The sequence below is a fragment of the Carcharhinus amblyrhynchos genome, chromosome 31 (genome assembly GCF_965287045.1).
Source record: "Carcharhinus amblyrhynchos chromosome 31, sCarAmb.v2.hapA, whole genome shotgun sequence".
Classification (NCBI taxonomy): Eukaryota; Metazoa; Chordata; class Chondrichthyes; order Carcharhiniformes; family Carcharhinidae; genus Carcharhinus; species Carcharhinus amblyrhynchos.
In genome coordinates this window covers 6,746,348-6,764,957 of record NC_137354.1, presented here as the reverse complement: position 1 = coordinate 6,764,957, position 18,610 = coordinate 6,746,348, and the positions used below count along the sequence as shown (strand labels likewise).

General features: G+C 43.7%; 1 protein-coding gene across 5 annotated transcripts in view; it reads left to right on the top strand.

Moving 5' to 3' along the window:
* p4ha1b (prolyl 4-hydroxylase, alpha polypeptide I b) overlaps nucleotides 1-18,610 on the top strand; it is an 82,721-nt gene that overhangs the window by 41,703 nt on the left and 22,408 nt on the right. For 3 of the 5 annotated variants that reach the window (XM_080215806.1, XM_080215807.1, XM_080215805.1), the window contains exons 7-9: nucleotides 2,936-3,141; nucleotides 5,138-5,314; nucleotides 8,353-8,423. In XM_080215806.1, the coding sequence (XP_080071932.1) occupies nucleotides 2,936-3,141; nucleotides 5,138-5,314; nucleotides 8,353-8,423 (454 nt within the window). Of the gene's footprint in view, nucleotides 1-2,935; nucleotides 3,142-5,137; nucleotides 5,315-8,352; nucleotides 8,424-8,850; nucleotides 8,922-18,610 lie in introns of all 5 variants that reach the window. The other 2 variants (XM_080215809.1, XM_080215808.1) reach the window with 1 other exon arrangement.

Here is an 18,610-nt window from a genome sequence, read left to right as displayed (position 1 = left end):
GGGCTAAAACTACACGTGATTTAAGAGGCAAAATTAGCTGAAATGAGCCAAAAAGAATCAGATACTTAAATTCTAGCTCACAAAATCTTCTATAAAACAAGTCCAGAACAAGACCTGCTTCTCTGCAGTACCTTTAAAATAATTTATGCTCATGATAGAGCATTTTTATACCACAGATTTGCAGAGCCCTCCCTTTGTTCGCACAGTAGGACAGCTAAAAAGGGTCTTGTCTTTTAGGTGAAGTGTGATGGTAAGAGTTGTCAGACACTGACTGAGATGCCTGCCAGGGCGAGCGTTCCTTCTTTGTTGGGTTTACAATCCAAAACGATTGACTGAATCTGCTTTCTGGCTTGGGAGACATACTCATTATTGACTGTTCCTAGCACCATGTGAATTATGCAACTGGCGTGTAAGAAAGAGCTCCTTCTAGACAGAGGTGACAGCTAATGTGTATTTCGTTGACAGAGGTAGGCTGTGCCCAACAGTTTTTAAATTTCAGTGCTATTAATCGCACATATACACACACGTAGAAATATTTACAACTTATTTTTGGGTGTAGGTGTCAGTAGCAAGGTCAGCGTTTGTTGCTCATCCCTAACTGTCCCTAAAACTAAGTGGCTTGCTAGGCCATTTCAGAGGGCAATTAAGCACATTGCTCTGGTTCTGGCGTCACATGTAGACCAGTTTGGGTAAGGAAGCCTCACAGCACCAGGTTAAAGTCCAAAGGGTTTATTTGGTATCACGAGCTTTTGAAGCGCTGTTCCTTCAGACTCACCTGATGAAGGAGCAGTGCCCCGAAAGCCCATGATACTAAATAAACTTGTTGGACTTTAACCTGGTGTTGTGAGGCTCCTTACTGTGTCCACCCCAGTCCAACACCGGCATGTCCACATCAAGATTTGAAGCAAGATCATGTCTGATCTATTATCAGCTGAATGTGTTATTCAGTGCAAAAGGACAACCAGGAGTCTGCAAATGAAAAATGCTGGATGCAAGTACCCAGAAGAATTAAGGAATTAGTTACATCAACTAGTTGGTTTTCCTTCTACTTAAGGACTTAAAAGGGGATGGGATGAGAGGAAATGTTCCAGTTAATATCCCTGCTTGATGTATAACTGAGACGGTGCAAGGACAAACTTAATGTCCCCCATCATGCTCAAGTAATCTCCAACACACTGACAAAGTTGATATGTGTGGAAGGGCTATTTTTTGACAAGGTTCTGGATGGTGGCCAACCCAACTAGAATTGTAACATGATCTTAACTTACTTGGACAGGCTGGGTTTGAAAAATATGTGGAACCACCCACTTATAAAGTTTGAACCTTCGTCTTGAAGTCCTTACTTAAATATTTCAAAAGGTGGAAGCGTTAAATTCAGCATTGCCAACAAGAAATCATGCTCAGGACAAGCATGGATCAGAGAGCAAAAGCAGCATATAAGGCACACATGCGCACACATACAATTTGACTGTGGTACCCTCTAAGATCACTGAATGTACTGCTGTCTCCATTCTAAAAGTTCATTTTGCCTTCCTTTTCTGTGTAAAAGTGTTATAATTAGGAATGCCAAATTGTCTCTCGTGTCTGTGTACACAAAGTATTACACACTCGTGTGCATCTCTCACTAATCCTTTGCGTCGTGCCCTGATTCTGACTGCTGTTTTTATATTTAGTTTTAATATTTTATAGCAAAACGTAATGGAGAAAAACAATGGTTTGGTTCAGAAATGCAGAATGGTACTGAGTAGGGTGGAGGTACGATTGATAAGGTTGGCAGGTAAAACACAAACCCCTACACTGAGCTGTTGCAGCATTGTGACACCCCAGTACTCTGAATGACTTGGGAGGAGAGATTTTTTGTCCAGTGTATTCCGTAGGGAAGGATAGAAATCAAGCTGACATTGTGTAGTATGATAAATCAGATTTAAATTATTTCCCCTGCTTTGCATAACATCGAACCCTTTTGTTGAGCAAGTGTAATTGTGTTTTCTTTGCGTAAAATCAAAGCACTGAATCTAACCACCAAGGCATCTGACAGAAGCAATTTCCAACTTAATATGTGAAGCTAAATGTGCTTTGTTTCGACAAACACGTTTCTCCTCTGCCCTAAATACAATTTACAACAGCATTTGTATTGCTGTAATGTTGGCTCATAACATGTGCATCATACAATAATGCCATCAACACCCATGCTATAAACTTGGGACTGTTCTCCTTTGAGAGAAAGCGGCTAAGGGGAGATTTGATAAGAGGTGCTCAAAAGTGATAAGGGGGCTGGACAAGTAGGTGGGGAGAAACTGTCCCTGCTCGGAAGAGGGTCAAGAAAGAGAAGGCAAAGATTTAAAGTGATTTGCAAAAGAAGAAAATGCGATTTGAAAAAAATCTTACAAAGAGTTGTCGAGGTCAGGAATGCACTGCCTTGAACTGTGGTGGAGGCAGATTTAACCAAGTCATTTAAGAGGGCATTAGATGATTACTTGAATAGGCATTTGATGATTATTTGAATAGAAACAATGTGCAGGGGTATGGTGGAAAAGGAAGGAGAATGGCACTAGGTCCTTAATGCTTATTTGGAGAGCCAGTGCAGACACGATGGGCCAAATGGCCTCCTGCACCTTAACAATTCTGTGATTTTGCAACTCCCATACATCACAGAAGCAGAAGTCAAGAACCGAGGACAGTAATGTGGTATCACAAGCTGCGCGTGTTTGAAATTATCCTTTGCTTGTTGCTATAATTGGTTTAAGCACCAATATAACTGTTTAAAAGTGGCAAGTAGTTTTAATAAAGATTTGTTTTGAAAAGCTTCCTATATGGGATGGGGTGAAATTGCAACAATTGTAAGGCAGTGGAGCTTAAATTCATTCATCAAAGTTGTATTTAACTTGATGTTGGTTAAGATTTGTGTGAAAGATCTTACACTAACATCTTGTAGATCCTGAACACCAGCGAGCAAATGGAAACCTGAGGTATTTCGAGTATATAATGGCTGATCAGAAAAAAGAACAGACAAACACAGCCCAGAAGACAGAAGAAAACAAATCAGGGGATGCTTCAAAGACAAAGAGAGCGCGCCCAAAGGATTACCTACCGGAGAGACAGAAATATGAAAGGCTCTGCCGAGGAGAAGGTATCAAATTGGTAGGTGAATTATTTGAATGAGGAGGGTTTTCTGGACGCTGAGGATTTGCAGTTTGCCAAGTTTGCGTAGAATGTGTTATATGGTGTGACCAAACTGAGGTGACACGGTGGCACAGTGATCAGCACTGCTGCCTCACAGCACCAGGGACCCAGGTTTGATTCCCACTTGGGTCACTGGCTGTGTGGAGCTTACATATTTTCCCCGTGTCTAGGTGAGTTTCCTCCAGGTGCTTCAGTTTCATCCCACACTCCAAAGATGTGCGGGTTATGTGGATTGGCCATGATAAATTGCCCTTAAGTGTCAGGGAGACTAGCTAGGGTAAATGCATAGGATTACAGGAATATGGCCTGAGTGGGACTGTGGCTGGTGCAGAGTCAATGAGCTGAATGGCCTCCTTCTGCTCTGTAGGATTCTATGATTCTAAATAAGGAGCAATTATCTAGTAATCTATCATGTTGCTGTTTCTGGGACTGCTGTGTTTCCTACAATACAGCAGTGATAACACTTCAGAAGCTATCATTGGCTATATACACTTGAAGTCGTGTGACAGTGAAAGATGCTAAGTAAAAATCATTCTCTCTATTTTCAAACACAAAGCTTGTGTACTGAAGGACTTTCAGTCAATGCATCACTGTTGCCAAACTGTAAAGAAGAATTGGCCATGAATCTTATTACTTTTTGTTATCCAGTTACATGTGGGTATTGGCTGAAAACCAAACAGAGGCTCAGTAATGTTGCTGTCCACAGTCGAAGTAGGATGTTGACGTGCTGACTGGGCTTGTATACAGAATGGTCATTTGGAAAAAGCAGTTGAGAGTAGACTGCTGGGGCAAAGGTGGCCAAAGTGGGGAAACAAAATTGCTTCAGAGGGTTTAGTTCAGTTCACTGCAGTGCCTTGGCTGAGACAAGCTTCCACTGGAGTAGCATTTGGCTATGTAACATTACTGACTTAGCGACTTGTTAATCTTAAAAGCCCATAACTTCTGATCTCCAGGATGTTGTACCCAGAGGTGTGGAGTGGGTGGTACCCCAAAGATGTGGCTGAGGTGGGGTACCCCAAAGGGCTGGGAGGTCCCTGTTCAAAGTCTGACAACACCAGGTTTTAGTCCAACCTATTTATTTGATATCTATCAAATAAATAGGTTGGACTAAAACCTGGTGTTGTCAGACTTTTTACTGTGTTTACACCAGTCCAACGCCGGCATACCCACATCAGGTCCCTGTTCAGCAGTCCCCGTGTAAGGATTGCATAATAATTGCCCAAAAAGTTCAAATTTTGACTGGGAGCCATCTGATTCTCTGATTTAAATTGCAGTCTTTGGATGGTTCAGACTGTCTTACGAGAATAGTTACCCTGAAAAAGTTAGAATTTAAACAACTTCAAACATTTAAATGACTATTGTACTGATCCGCTCCACAGCCACTCTCACGAGAACCCCCGTCAAGTCCTTCTCCATTCTCCAACTACTGTCACAATAACCCACGAAACCGCCACCCCAGACCACCCTCCTCACAACCCCGTGCTCCCCGCCTATCCTCTCACCTCCCCCTGCCCCCAAATACCTCCAGCAACTACCTGTCACTGATCAACCCCCCAAACCACCACCCCGCCCCCCCCCCCCCCCCCGCAAAAAAAAAACCACTTACCTGTGGTAGGTAATGCTGTCTTTAAAAAACAGAGAGGAGGGCAAGATTTCCTTCCCCCGACACTGCTGCACTCAACTGAAGACATGGCTTCAGGGACCCACTGCAATACACTTTCCTCACCTAACCCAAGTCGGAAGGTCAGGCGAGAAAGGTGTGGCTCCACTTCAGGGTAAGTAACTGGGAGCAGAGTGAAAAAGTATTACAGGTTGCTGACACAAAATGCTTCTGTATTTATCTCTGTAACGGTCACCATACTTCAAAATAAATCAAGCTGTCAAGCACTTGGAGACATTTTGCAAAAGATGTGATATGCCTCTGGACTAATGCCTGTCCTTTGATTCCATGCAGACTCCTCGAAGATGGAGAAAGCTCTTTTGCCGTTATTCAGATGCAAACAGAAATCCTTTATACATCCTGAAACCTGTGAAGGAGCAGGATGAATGGGACAAACCCCGAATTATCCGCTACATTGATATCATTTCTGACGAGGAAATCGAGCGAGTGAAAGATTTAGCAAAGCCGAGGGTAAGACATATCATTCTGAGGTGTATTTTGTGTGTTAGTTCACTAGCTCTGTTTGCGGACTTACGTGATCTGCCCCTCAATGAAATCCCTATCGTGTGTTATTTTTCATTCCCTCCTGCATTATTTGCACACTCCCCATAAGCAGGTCCCGCTTGACCCTTGCCCTCATCTGAAAGCTAACTTGAGAGCCTAATATTGAGGCTGCTCTGAACTACCCAAGTGAATGCAGGACATAGAGGAACACTGATTCAAGACATGGGTGCAGACCAATGCCCTGCCTTCTTGGACAGCGCTGCAAATTATACGGGGAAGCCTGAGAAGGAGAGAAGATGGTTTGTGCTTTGATGGTCAACCTTTTGTTGAGCATCACCTGGTGTGACACAGGTGCCCCACTCTGGCACAACAGTCTCTGCCACATTTGCTGTAGAGGAAGACAGTGGGCCGTGAAGATGCACAATTTATTGGCCTCTGTTTTGCCTGGACCCTCTTGTCAACCAGCTGTTCTTTTCATTTCTGCTCGCCTCTTCCAATGCCCTTCCAAACAAGCCAGCCTCCAGATTTCACGGTTGTCAGCAACTAAGTCTCAGTTGTCACAATGTCTGCCACGCTTATGTCTTTCTTGCCCGTATCTTTTGTAGTGGAGGTGTGAAGACCAGTGACTCTGTGGCTGTACAAGTCTTTGGGTATGCGGCCATCATCCATTATACAAACATTGCCAAGCATGTGCATATGTCATGTTGTCTTTAAAATGACGCCAATGTATCAGAAAATTGTTTTAAGTATATCTTAATCCCATTCCCTGTCAAAAAGCAGGGAATATCCATTTTCAATATCTCACACCTAATATTCAACCCACTATGGGTGGCACAGTAGTTAGCACTGCTGCCTCACAGCGCCAGGGACCTGAGTTTGATTTCCGGCTTGGGTCGCTGTCTGTGTGGAGTTTGCATGTTCTCCCCATGTCTGTGCTGGTTTCCTTCCACAGTCTGAAAGACGTGCTGGTTAGATGCATTGACCCAAACAGGCAATGGAGTGTGGCGACTAGGGCAATTTCACAGTAACTTCATTGCAGTGTTAATGTAAGCCTTACTTCTGACTAATAATTAAACATCATTTTAAAGTTTTTGTAGATGACCATTCCTTACCTTCTTGTGTTAGATATTGTGATTTAGACTCCGCATTGAGAGCATTTGGCTTCTATCATTAACAGGCAGTCTAGAGATCTGTTTGATATTTGTGTAACTAATGGATCTGCACAAGTCTGCATAGGGCAGTGCATGTTTCTTAACTCCCTGTCAGTGTCAACGAAACCAGGTCAAACAGCACAGAAAATCCCTCCCTATTCTCCAGGAAGAAATATGTCCTTCCTGTAAAATTATTAAACCTTGGTTTTAAAACCTAGGTTTAAAATGCTTCATCTTTTGACCTTCCTTAATGACATTGTTCATTTAATGACAATTAATGCAGAATTAATTGCAGTTGGATAGTAATTGCATAGTTAGGGGCCTTACTGGACTAGTCGTACAGAAATCCAGATTTATCACCTGGATACACGAGTTCAGATCCCACTGTGGCAATTGGGAAATTTTAATTTAGCTAATTATAAATCTCAAATAAAAATCTAATATCGGTCATGATAACTGTGAAACTATCAGATTATTTGGTTCACTCTTGTCCCTTAGGAAGGAAATCTGCCATTCTTACTTGGTCAGGGCTATATGTGACCCCAGATCCTCAGCAATGAAGTTGACTCTTAATTACCCAACAAGCCACTCAGTCGGCTTCAAGAAGGTGGCTCACCATAGCCAGCATGGTGGCACAATGGTTAGAACTGCTGTCTCAAAGCTCTAGAAACCCGGGTTGAATTCCGGCCTTGGGTCACTGTGTGGAGTTTGCATGTTTGCCCTGGGTCTCCGTGGGTTTCCTCCAGGCGCTCCAGTTTCCTCCCACAGTCCAAAGATGTGCAGGTTAGGTAGATTGGCCATGCTAAATTGCCTCTTAGTGTCAGGGGGTTTAGCAGGGTAAATGCATGGGGTTTTGGAGATGGGGCCTGGATGAGATTGTGCTCCATGAAGGCTCAATGGATTGAATGGCCTCCTTCTGCACTGTAGGGATTCTATGTTTCCAGTCTTCCCAGGGGCAATGAGGGGACGGGCAGTGGTTGCCCACACACTGCCCATGAGTTAAGAAACAAGTTTTTTTCCATACGTCACTGGTCATTAAGCATTGGATTTGGACTGTCTTGTTGAACTTGCAACCCAAGCAAGAAAATCCTTGACAACGCGGTACCCTACGGAGTTTAAAACAGCTGGAAAATTTGATGTGTGTTCATAACACATATTTGAAACATGTTAGCCTCATTTGAAGACCAGTCATAAAGTCACACTTGCCCTTCTAATTAGTTACCATAACAAATGTTAGTGCATGCTTACATGGTAAACTAATGGTCATTGGAAAATGTCTAAGCCAGTCATTATTAATGTCATTTGAGAAGCCCAAGTGCCAAGATTGTTAGTCAAACTCCAAACTGGCTTTCCAAGAATTTCAGTTTTAGAATTGTAGAATCCCTATATTGCAGAAGAAGGCTATTCGGCCATCAAGTCTGCACCGATCAGAATCCCACCCAGGCCCTATCCTCTAAATCCCGATTTGGCCTTGCTAGACCCCTGACACTTAGGGGCAATTGAGCATGGCCAATCAACCTAACCCTCACATCTTTGGAGTATGGGAGGAAACCAGAGCACCCGGACGAATCCCACACAGACTTGCGGAGAACGTGCAAACTCCATACAAGACAATGACCCGGAATTGAACCCTGGCACTGAGAGGCAGCAGTGCTAACCACCATGCTGCCCCAGAAAGATATGATTGTTGCTGCTGCCGCTAACTACATGCACACAAGCCAGTGAAGGAATGATCATTCCAGAGTAATGGACTTGCATTTTTTTCACCCCCACTGGAAGGATTCTGATTGGCCCTGTTATACATCCAGTCAAGTTGGTAATAATCTTTGTTTTTCTGATTGGTTGGCTTCACAGCTGAGACGAGCCACCATTTCTAACCCAATAACTGGAGTGCTGGAGACAGCTCATTACAGAATAAGCAAAAGGTAAGCAAGAGCTGTGCTGGCTCCTCTTCACATGGAAGCTGCTGCATCTTGTTCAAACCATGCATGTTTGGAAACTGGCATCCACCGACGTGTAGCTGGGGAAAAAGTGATCCAACAAGAGCAGGGCTGAGTTGTGAACACGTCGATGAAATGCAAAACATGCAGTGAGAACCTGTGGTTCTAATGTATGCAAGCAGCTTAAGCAATCACGCATTATTCTCCACCCCCCATCAATTTTCATCTTGAGCTAAAGAAAACCACCTTTAAAAGTGAAAGGACATTGAATTGGAACTTGGCCTCAGATGTAATACTTGCCCATTCATCCTTTTCTCTAACATATCCTGACCAATCGGAGGCTTCCAGAATTCCACCGACCAGTGGTGATCTGGCTGTTCCAGGATTAAATTTGTCCTTTCTCTCCCTGTAGCTGAAGCGTGCCACAGTGCATGACCCTCTGACTGGCCAGTTGACTGTTGCAACTTACAGAGTCTCCAAAAGGTAAGGGGAAGTTACGAGGTACTCTTTAGCAGTTCATTGGCCTGGGATTAGGCTTTCAGCACATACATTGATGGTATGAGCACCTTCAGTACCTCTGTGATTTATGGTGGGGATTTTTTTTGTCCAGCTACTTGAGTCCTGTTGAACTTCATAGTAACTGCGTCCAATGTCAGGTAATGACAGTTTCCAGAACTATACAAGTGTGAGAGGTGTCAGGACAGGTGCAAGAAACTGGTTGCATGATGTGGTTTCAATGATTGTGAATTATAATTGGAGAAACAAAACCTATTGCTCATCAGTTTGTTAAAATTTTAAATGTAAGTGCATTCTGAGAACTTATTTTCCAATGGGATTTTCTTTTCCTCTTAATATTTTATCTCTCTCTCTCTTCAATAATGCCACTTGCTATATTTGCAAAGTCAGATGACTCAACATTTGTCAACATCATTGGTATAAATCATACATTTCTGCTCTCTTATGTAATCCACTCTATGTTTTTAATTTCTTACCTTTATTATAATTTATTATCTTTTTAATATCTGATACTAGCACTGTTGCCTCACAATGCCAGGGACCCAGGTTCGATTCCAGCCTCGGGTCACTGGCTGTGTGGAGTTTGCATGTTCTCCTGTGTCTGCATGGGTTTCCTCGGGGTGCACCGCTTTCCCCCCACAGTCCAGAAGACATGGTGGTTAGGTACATTGGCCATGCTAAGTTTTCCTCAGTGTACCTCAGCAGGTGCTGGAGTGTGGCCACAAGGGGGATTTTCACAGTAACTTCATTGCAGTGTTAATGTAAGCATACTTGTGACACTAATAAATAAACTTCAAAAACTTTAAACATGTTGATGGATTCATCACAACCAGCATGCAAACATAAATATTATTGTATTACAAGAATGTTTCGTCTGCTGCATCATGTTGCTCTTACTGACAGAGTGTTCAATTGTGCCCTTCGAACGTGCATCTCAAACACAACGTACTTAACTCTTGTGTACTATGTTATAATGAAGGCAGAATGTAGTTTTCTTCTTGACTACTGGCATAGACCTGTTGGGCCGAATGGCCTATTCTCGTCCTGTGAAATACTATGTCGTGTATTATCAAAATGTTTAGCACCCACGTTGTTGTTCCCTCATGAAATTTTTTGCATTTCCAGGAAACATCACATTCTTTTAAACTCCAAGAGAATAAATACCCATTCTACTATTAATAGATCATAGAACCCTACAGTGCAGAAAGAGGCCCTTCAGCCCATCGAGTCTACACCGAACACACTCCCACCCAGGCCCTACCCCCATATGCCTACATATTATACCCACTAATCCCTCTAACCTACACTTCCCTGGACATTAAGAGGCAATTTCTTAGCATGGCCAATCAATCTAACCTGCACATCTTTGGACTGTGGGAGGAAACCACAGTACCCGGAGGAAACCCACGCAGACATGAGGAGAATGTGCAAACTCCACACAGACAGTGATCGGAGCTGGGAATCGAACCCAGGACCCTGGAGCTGTGAAGCAGCAGTGCTAACCACAGCCTCAGCAGTGCTAATACAGCCTTCTCACCCCAGGGATACATTACAAAAGAGTTGCAGTACTAAATTTATCTAAAACCATGGCTGGACAACACTTGGAGTGTTACGTGCCTTTCTACTCTCTTTCTACAAATGGTTCAGTGGTTAGCACTGCTGCCTTACGGTGCCAGGGACCGGGATTCAATTTCTGGCTTAGGTCACTGTCTGTGCAGAGTTTGCACGTTCTCGCTGTGTCTGCTGGGTTTCCCCCTGGTGCTCTGGTTTCCTCCTCCAATTCAAAAGATGTGCCAATTAGGTGCATTGGTCATGCTACATAAGAACATAAGAACATAAGAAATAGGAGCAGGAGTAGGCCATCTAGCCCTTCGAGCCTGCCCCGCCATTCAATAAGATCATGGCTGATCTGTCGTGGCTCAGTTCCACTTTCCCGCCCTCTCCCCATAACCCTTAATCCCTTCTCTTATCAAAAACCCATCAACCCGCTTCTTAAAAATATTTAGCGAGGCAGCCTCCACCACTTCAACGGGCAGAGAATTCCAGAGATTCACCACCCTTTGAGTGAAGAAGTTCCTCCTCAACTCCGTTCTAAACCGCCTCCCCTTTATCTTGAGGCTGTGCCCCCTAGTCCTACTGTCTTTTTTGAGCGGGAAGAGTCTCTCCACCTTTATCCTATCCATCCCATTCATCATCTTATACGTCTCAATGAGATCTCCCCTCATTCTTCTAAACTCTAACGAGTACAAGCCTAGTTTATTCAGCCTCTCCTCATAGCTCAATCCCCTCAACTCCGGTATCAGCCTAGTAAACCTCCTCTGCACTCCCTCCAGGGCCAAAATATCCTTGCGCAGGTGCGGCGCCCAAAACTGCACACAGTACTCCAGCTGCGGCCTCACCAATGCCCTATACAGCTGCAGCAAGACCTCCCTACTTTTATATTCAATCCCCCTTGCTATGAAGGCCAGCATCCCATTCGCCTTCCTGACCACCTGCTGCACCTGCAAGCTGGGTTTTTGCGATTCATGCACAAGGACCCCGAGGTCCCTCTGCACCGTCGCCTGCTGCAGTTTTTCGCCACGTAAGTAATAGTCCTTCCTACCATTCTTCCTACCAAAGTGGACCACCTCACACTTGCCAACATTAAATTCCATTTGCCATTTCCTGGCCCATTTGCCCAGCCTATCTAGATCCTTCTGCAGACTCTCCACACCCTCCGCACAATTTGCCGTTCCCCCAATCTTGGTGTCATCAGCAAATTTCGACACCCTGCACTCGGTTCCCTCCTCCAGATCATCTATATAAATGGTAAATAGCTGAGGCCCCAGCACCGACCCCTGGGGCACCCCACTAGTCACCATCCGCCAATCCGAATAGCACCCATTGACCCCCACTCTCTGCCTCCTATTTGACAACCAATCCTCTATCCACGCTAACACCCTACCCCCAACTCCATGTCCCCTGACCTTCTGCAATAACCTCTTGTGAGGTACCTTGTCAAACGCCTTCTGAAAATCCAGAAAGACCACATCCACCGGCTCTCCTCTATCCACTGCCCTAGACACATCCTCATAGAACTCCAGTAAATTTGTCAGACACGACTTCCCTTTAATGAAACCGTGTTGCGTCCGCCCTATCAAGCAATTCCCTTCAAGATGCCTCGCAATTTCCTGCTTAATGATGGATTCTAACATTTTACCTACCACAGACGTTAAACTAACCGGCCTATAATTCCCCGCCTTTTGCCTGGCACCCTTCTTAAACAACGGCGTAACATTAGCCGTTTTCCAATCTTCCGGCACTTCCCCGGAATCCAGCGACGTCTGGAAAATAACCACCAAGGCATCCACTATCACCTCCGCCATTTCTTTCAGAACCCTCGGATGCATTCCATCCGGTCCTGGGGACTTGTCCACAATCAGCCCCTCCAGTCTGTCGAGCACCACCTCTCTAGTAACAGTAATGTCATTAAGACCCTCCATTCCTACCACCTTTCCGTCGCTAACACCCGGCAAATTATTCACGTCCTCCTCCGTGAAGACAGAAACAAAAAAGTTATTCAAGACCTTCGCCATATCCCCATCCCCTACCACTAGCTCCCCTTTCTCATCCTCTAAAGGACCAACGTTCACCCTAGCCAGCCTCTTCCTTTTTATATATTTATAAAAACTCTTGCTATCCTTTTTTATATTAAGTGCTAGCCCAGCCTCATAGCTTCTCCTACCCTCCTTTATCAACTTCTTTGTCAATCTTTGTTGACATTTAAACCTTTCCCAATCCTCTTCTCGCCCACTGCTCTTAGCTACTCTAAATTCCTCCGCTTTTAATTTAACACTTTCCTTCACCTCCTTCGTTATCCACGGCTTATTACCTCTCTTCCTACTGTCCTTTTTAACCATCGGAATAAATTTCTGCTGAGCACCAAGAAAGATCTCCTTAAAGATCCTCCACTGCTCCTCAGCAGACCTACCTTCCAACACATTCCCCCAGTCCACATTCGCCAATTGTGGCGACTAGGGGATTTTCACATTAACTTCATTGCAGTGTTAGTGTAAGCTTATTTTGACAGTAATAAATATAAATAAACTACAAAGAGCATTGTGATGAAGGTGCAGAAAAGATGTACAAGCGTGTTGCCAATATTAAAAAGAACAAACTTACCAAGAAAGATTGAGCAGGCTGGAAATCTCTTTTCTGTGGAAAAGATAGAATTAACAGGTTTTTTAAAATATGAATGTGGCAAAGCGCTTTTCACAAGTAGTTGTGTCCAGAACAAAGGAGCATAAATGTAAGACAAGTGATAAAGAGTTGAAAAGTGATCAGATTTTTGTCCGCCAGGAATTGGATGCACCATGTGCCACAAACACAGTTACTCTTGTTATCACTGTTTTGCAGCCCAGTAAAGATCTCTGCTCATAGATGGATAGTTCATAGAATTCTACAGTGCAGAAGGAGACCATTTGACCCATTGAATCTGCACCGACCACAATACCCACCCAGGCCCTATTCCCACAACCCTGTGCATTTACTGTGTGATAGGCTTTTTGTTGGCTGGTTGGCAGTCTTTCAGGGGTGAGTACAGTGCATCCCTCTGAGTGTATTAATCTTTGCAGGCAGCTGCCATCGCACAAACTAGTTTGAAACCCACTGCTTCAGGGTGCAACATTTTCCGCAAATGTTCTTCATTGCACTCCGAAAATGGAGTGGGGGTGGGGAGGCACACGCATTGCTACTCTTTGCCGCTTCATCCAAATCCAGCCTAGGCAAGAGGGCAAAGATAATCTTAACAAAATCCATGACTTCACGAGCTGAAATTAGCCACCTCCTGTTGCAGCTATCATTAGGCTAGAGTGGCCTTGGCAATAGTTCACCGGAATTTCATCCGTGTCGGAATAAAATGGCCAGCCTCCTTTACTTTTCTATTTCCTTTTTAAGTTTGCAGCAAGATTCTGCAAAGATGAAATTGAGATCAGACTAGCGAAAGTAGAACTTGTCTTTTGTAGCTGAAAAATGTGGAAAACCTCTGTGAATTCCTTTTTTTTAAATGACAGGCCAGAAGGAATAGCAAGCTCTGTAATTACAGGGAGTGGAGTCTGCTCAGGAAGGGTCAGGTCTAAAAATAACATTTATAACTGAGTAAACAGAATAAATAGTTCATTGACAAAGTTTAACTTAGAGCAGTGATGTGAGCAAATTTTCTTCCTGTTCTGTCTTACTGCTATCCAGTGACTTGACATGTAGCTTAATGTCAGGTACCTTCTCTCGCTGGCTATTTAAAAGCCAGAGAAATTCGAAAACCAGATATTTTTAGAGCGTGTGCTTTTATTTTTTCATATTTTACTCAATTAAAGTGGACTGCTTGGTCTTGGACTTGTTATCCCCTTTGCCACTTGCACGTCAGTCTATTCCTGTACTGCAAGTGACCCTTGACCTAACCCAGACTGGCACAGCCTCTGTCCTGAGGCTGCCAGTTTTGAGAGAATGAATCTGTACAAGAAGTGGTCCCACATTCCCTTATATTGGTCATTCATTTATCACAGCATTCCTTCTTGGTCTCTTTTCAAGTCTGGACTCTTGTCCAAACAAGTCAACTCCATTTGTTCGAGAAAGAACAAGTTTGAATTTTTACAGCACCTTTTGTGACATGGCCATCCCAAAGCACTTTGTAGACAATGAGTTACTTTGCAATGTGCCCACTATGATGGTGGAGGCAACATGGTGAATCTGAAAGGATGAGAAGTAACTTTGAGCTTGTGCTAAACTCTGACCATTTCTGAACTCTTGCTAAGTCCCATTCGTCCATAGGAATACAGAAACATGGCATGACCATTTATCCCCTCTTTCCTCCCACAGTCCAAAGATGTGCAGGTCAGGTTGATTGGGCATGCTAAATTAACCCTCGTGTCAAGGAGATTAGCAAGGTAGATATGAGGGGTTACGGGAATAGGACCTGCGTGGGATTGTGGCCAGTGCAGACTCGATGCGCTGAATGGCCTCTTCTGCACTGTAATGATTCTATGATTCTAATCTCTTCACCATTCAGTGAGATCATGGCCAATCTGCACCCCACCTTTTAATATCGTTACATAATGTTTCTTGGTCTGATAATTTAAGTTTTTAAATTCTTATCATCATTTCCAAATTTCTTTGGTTCCCACCTCCTTATCTTTGCAACCTTCTCTGGAACTACAACCCTCTGAGATAGTTCATTCTGCCCTCTTGTACAAACCCAATTTTAATCACACCATTGGCTCCCACTTCCCAAATCTCTGTCTCTCTCTCTCCCTATCTGTCTTGCTGTAAAATGCAGCTTAAAATCTACCTCTGACAATCTTTTGTCCGTCTGTGCTGCTGTCTCCTTACGCGCCTCAGAGTGAAGTTTTGTTTGATTACGCTTATGTCAAAGGATCACCTGGACTCGAAACGTCAGCTCTTTTCTCTCCTTACAGATGGATGCTGTCAGACCCGCTGAGCTTTTCCAGCATTTCCTCTTTCAGTTTCAGATTCCAGTATCCGCAGTAATTTGGTTTTATACACTGTTGTGAAAATCCTTGGGACGTTACACCATGTCAAAGGCACTTTTTATATAAATGCAAATTGTTCTTTAACATGAGGATGGGTTTTTAGATAAGCTGTAATGACAAGCCAACTCAATACAAAAAGTCATAACTAAATTCAATCCATGGCCTTCGGATTTATTTATATTAAATGCAGCTTTTTGTGCCCTTAGCCTTTGCTTTTAATTACTTTTATTAATAATGTCATTGTTAAACTTTCAAAAGATATGCAAATATGTGCAAAGTTTGGCAGTAAGGAACAGATTAAGAGCTTCGAGCTGATTTTAAGAAACTCAGTCAGTTCACTTATAAATAGCAAATGCTATTTAATATGGCAAAATACTGTGTTACGCATAAGTTGCCAAGTCTGTCCCACACATGGAACTATTTTGAACAGGGCAGTGAAAAGGTAGTACCAGGCAGAATCAGCTGCTTCCTCTTCATTATAATGTACAGGCAAGCTTTGTCTCAGCCAAACTGACACCATGAAAACAGCCTCAAAGGGACTTGATCAAGTGCTTTCCTCATAATATTTTCCAAGGTTGGAGTTGTCTGTTCAATTTGAGTTTTAAAAAATCAAAAGTTTGTTTTACATTCATAGAATCTTTACAGTGCAGAAGGAGCCTATTCAGCCCATTGAATCTGCACCAACCCAAGCCCATGTCCTGCTAATCTGTACATCTTTGGACACTAAGGGGTGATTTAGCATGGCTAATCCACCTAACCCACACATCTTTGGAGAGTGGGAGAAAACCAGAGCACCCGGAGGAAACCCATGCAAAGTCCACACAGCCACCCAAGCCTGGAATCAAACCCAGGTCCCTTGTATTGTGAGGCAGCAGTGCTAGCCACTGTGCCACTATGCTGCTAAGTGAGAGGAAATTATAACAGATCAGCATTCACTTACCACCAGTGCTAGAAGTTAAAGAAAGGAAAAGTACTTGAGACAGATGTCAAAACCACTGATTTTGTATTTCTCATGAAAAGGCCAAAAACCCCTGATTGCAATACCCAAAAACTCCAGTTAAAATCACCGAATTACATGTGATTTTACAAAAAAACAAAATTTGCTTAATTCATCATTTAAGATGGTAAAATGCTGTGTTGTGCACCTGTTGCCAAGTAGTTGTTCTGGGAGTCCATGTCAAAAAATGAACTTTATCTAAATTTGAAGTCATTCATCAGTACTTTAGTGTGACAGAAATCACAAAATTCACCCACAACTACCTTCAGCATCAGATCCCAGAAACAATCTATCTGTCAAATTACTGTGTAACACTCAAAATATAACAAACTACTCATTCAAGAACATCTCCATTCAGCATTCTGTAGTTGATTATAAATTGTTTACATTGCAGTCTCAGTTTGAGACCCTTTGATTAGAATGCTGCTTTGTAATTACTCCCAGTTGCCCACTATCCAGAGATGTCTTGTGATGCTGTGTGTAGTGTTCCTTGCCTCTGAATCAGAAGCTCTGATTTCAAGTCCCACCCCAGGACTCTGCTCAAGGAAGGTGTGTTCATAACGCGATTGACTTATCAATCTGCAAGTCCTTCCAGCACACGTTGATGGCAGACAGTCAAGAATCTTGTAGTGGGAATTTACGGCCTCACTTGATCCAAGACCGGAAAATCCCACCCAAAGTCAACAGACAAAATTACAGCACAGGAACAGGTCCTTTGGCCCGCCAAGCCTGCACTGACCATGCTGCTTGACTGAACTAAAACCCTCAACGCTTCCAGGGACCATATCTCTCTATTCCCATCTCATTCATGTAATTGTCAAGACGCCCCTTAAAAGTCACTACCGTATCCACTTCCAGTACCTCCCCCGGCAACGAGTTCCAGGCACCCACCACTCTCTGCGTAAAAAATCTGCCTCATACATCTCTTTTAAAACTTGCCCCTGGCACCTTAAACCTGTGCCCCCTGATAATTGACTCTTTCACCCTGGGAAAAAGCTTCTGACTGTCCACTCTGTCCATGCCTGTCATAATCTTGTAAAATTCTACCAGGTCTCCCCTCAACCTCCGTCGCTCCAGTGAGAACGAACCAAGTTTCTCCAACATTTCTCATAGCTAATGCCCTCCATACCAGGCAACATCCTGGTAAATCTTTTCTGTACCCTTTCCAGAGCCTCCACATCCCTCTGGTAGTTTGGCGACCAGAATTGAACACTATATTCCAAGTGCGACCTCACTAAGGTTCTATAAAGTGTTGACATGACTTGCCAATTTTTAAATTCAGTACCTCTGCCAATGAAGGCAAGCATGCCATATGTCTTCTTGACTCCCTTATCCACCTGCATTGCCACTTTCAGTGACCTGTGTACCTGTACACCCAGATCCTTTGCCTATCAATACTCTTAAGGGTGCTGCCATTTACTGAATATTTCCTATCTGTATTAGACCTTACAAAATGCATTACCTCACATTTGTCCTGACTAAGCTCCATCTGCCATCTCTCCGCTCCAGTCTCCAACTGATCTATATCCTGCTGTATCTTCTGATGGTCCTCATTGCTATCTGCAAATCCACCAACCTTTGTGTCATTCGCAAACTTACTCATCAATCCAGTTACATTTTCCTCTAAATCATTTATATATATATTACAAACAGACCTTCCCATTGTCTGCCTCTTGCCCACTCTGATTCTCATGGCGGGCTGGACGGTAGAATTCTGCTTTAGGAGTCAACCATGTGAATCATCTAGCATAGCCAATCAATCCAACCTGCACATCTTGATGGAAAGAAAATTGGAGCCTCTGCCATTGTTATCCATAACCCCAATGTACAACTTACATGTTGCCACAGCAGGCCCCCTGAATGATTAATAATACATCACCCATTGCTCTTTAATAAGAGCACGCTGCTGTCAGGCTCATGAATGACTAAACATTGACGTTGCATTTCATCTCTCTGGGCATGCTGATTCTCAGTAGTGCACTAGCTCCTGAATGAACCCAGGAAGTGAGAACTCCTGGCTGTTCTCTCTCTCTCTCCCCCTCTCTCCCCCTCTCTCCCCCTCTCTCCCCCTCTCTCCCCCTCTCTCCCCCTCTCTCCCCCTCTCTCCCCCTCTCTCCCCACCCCCCACACACACA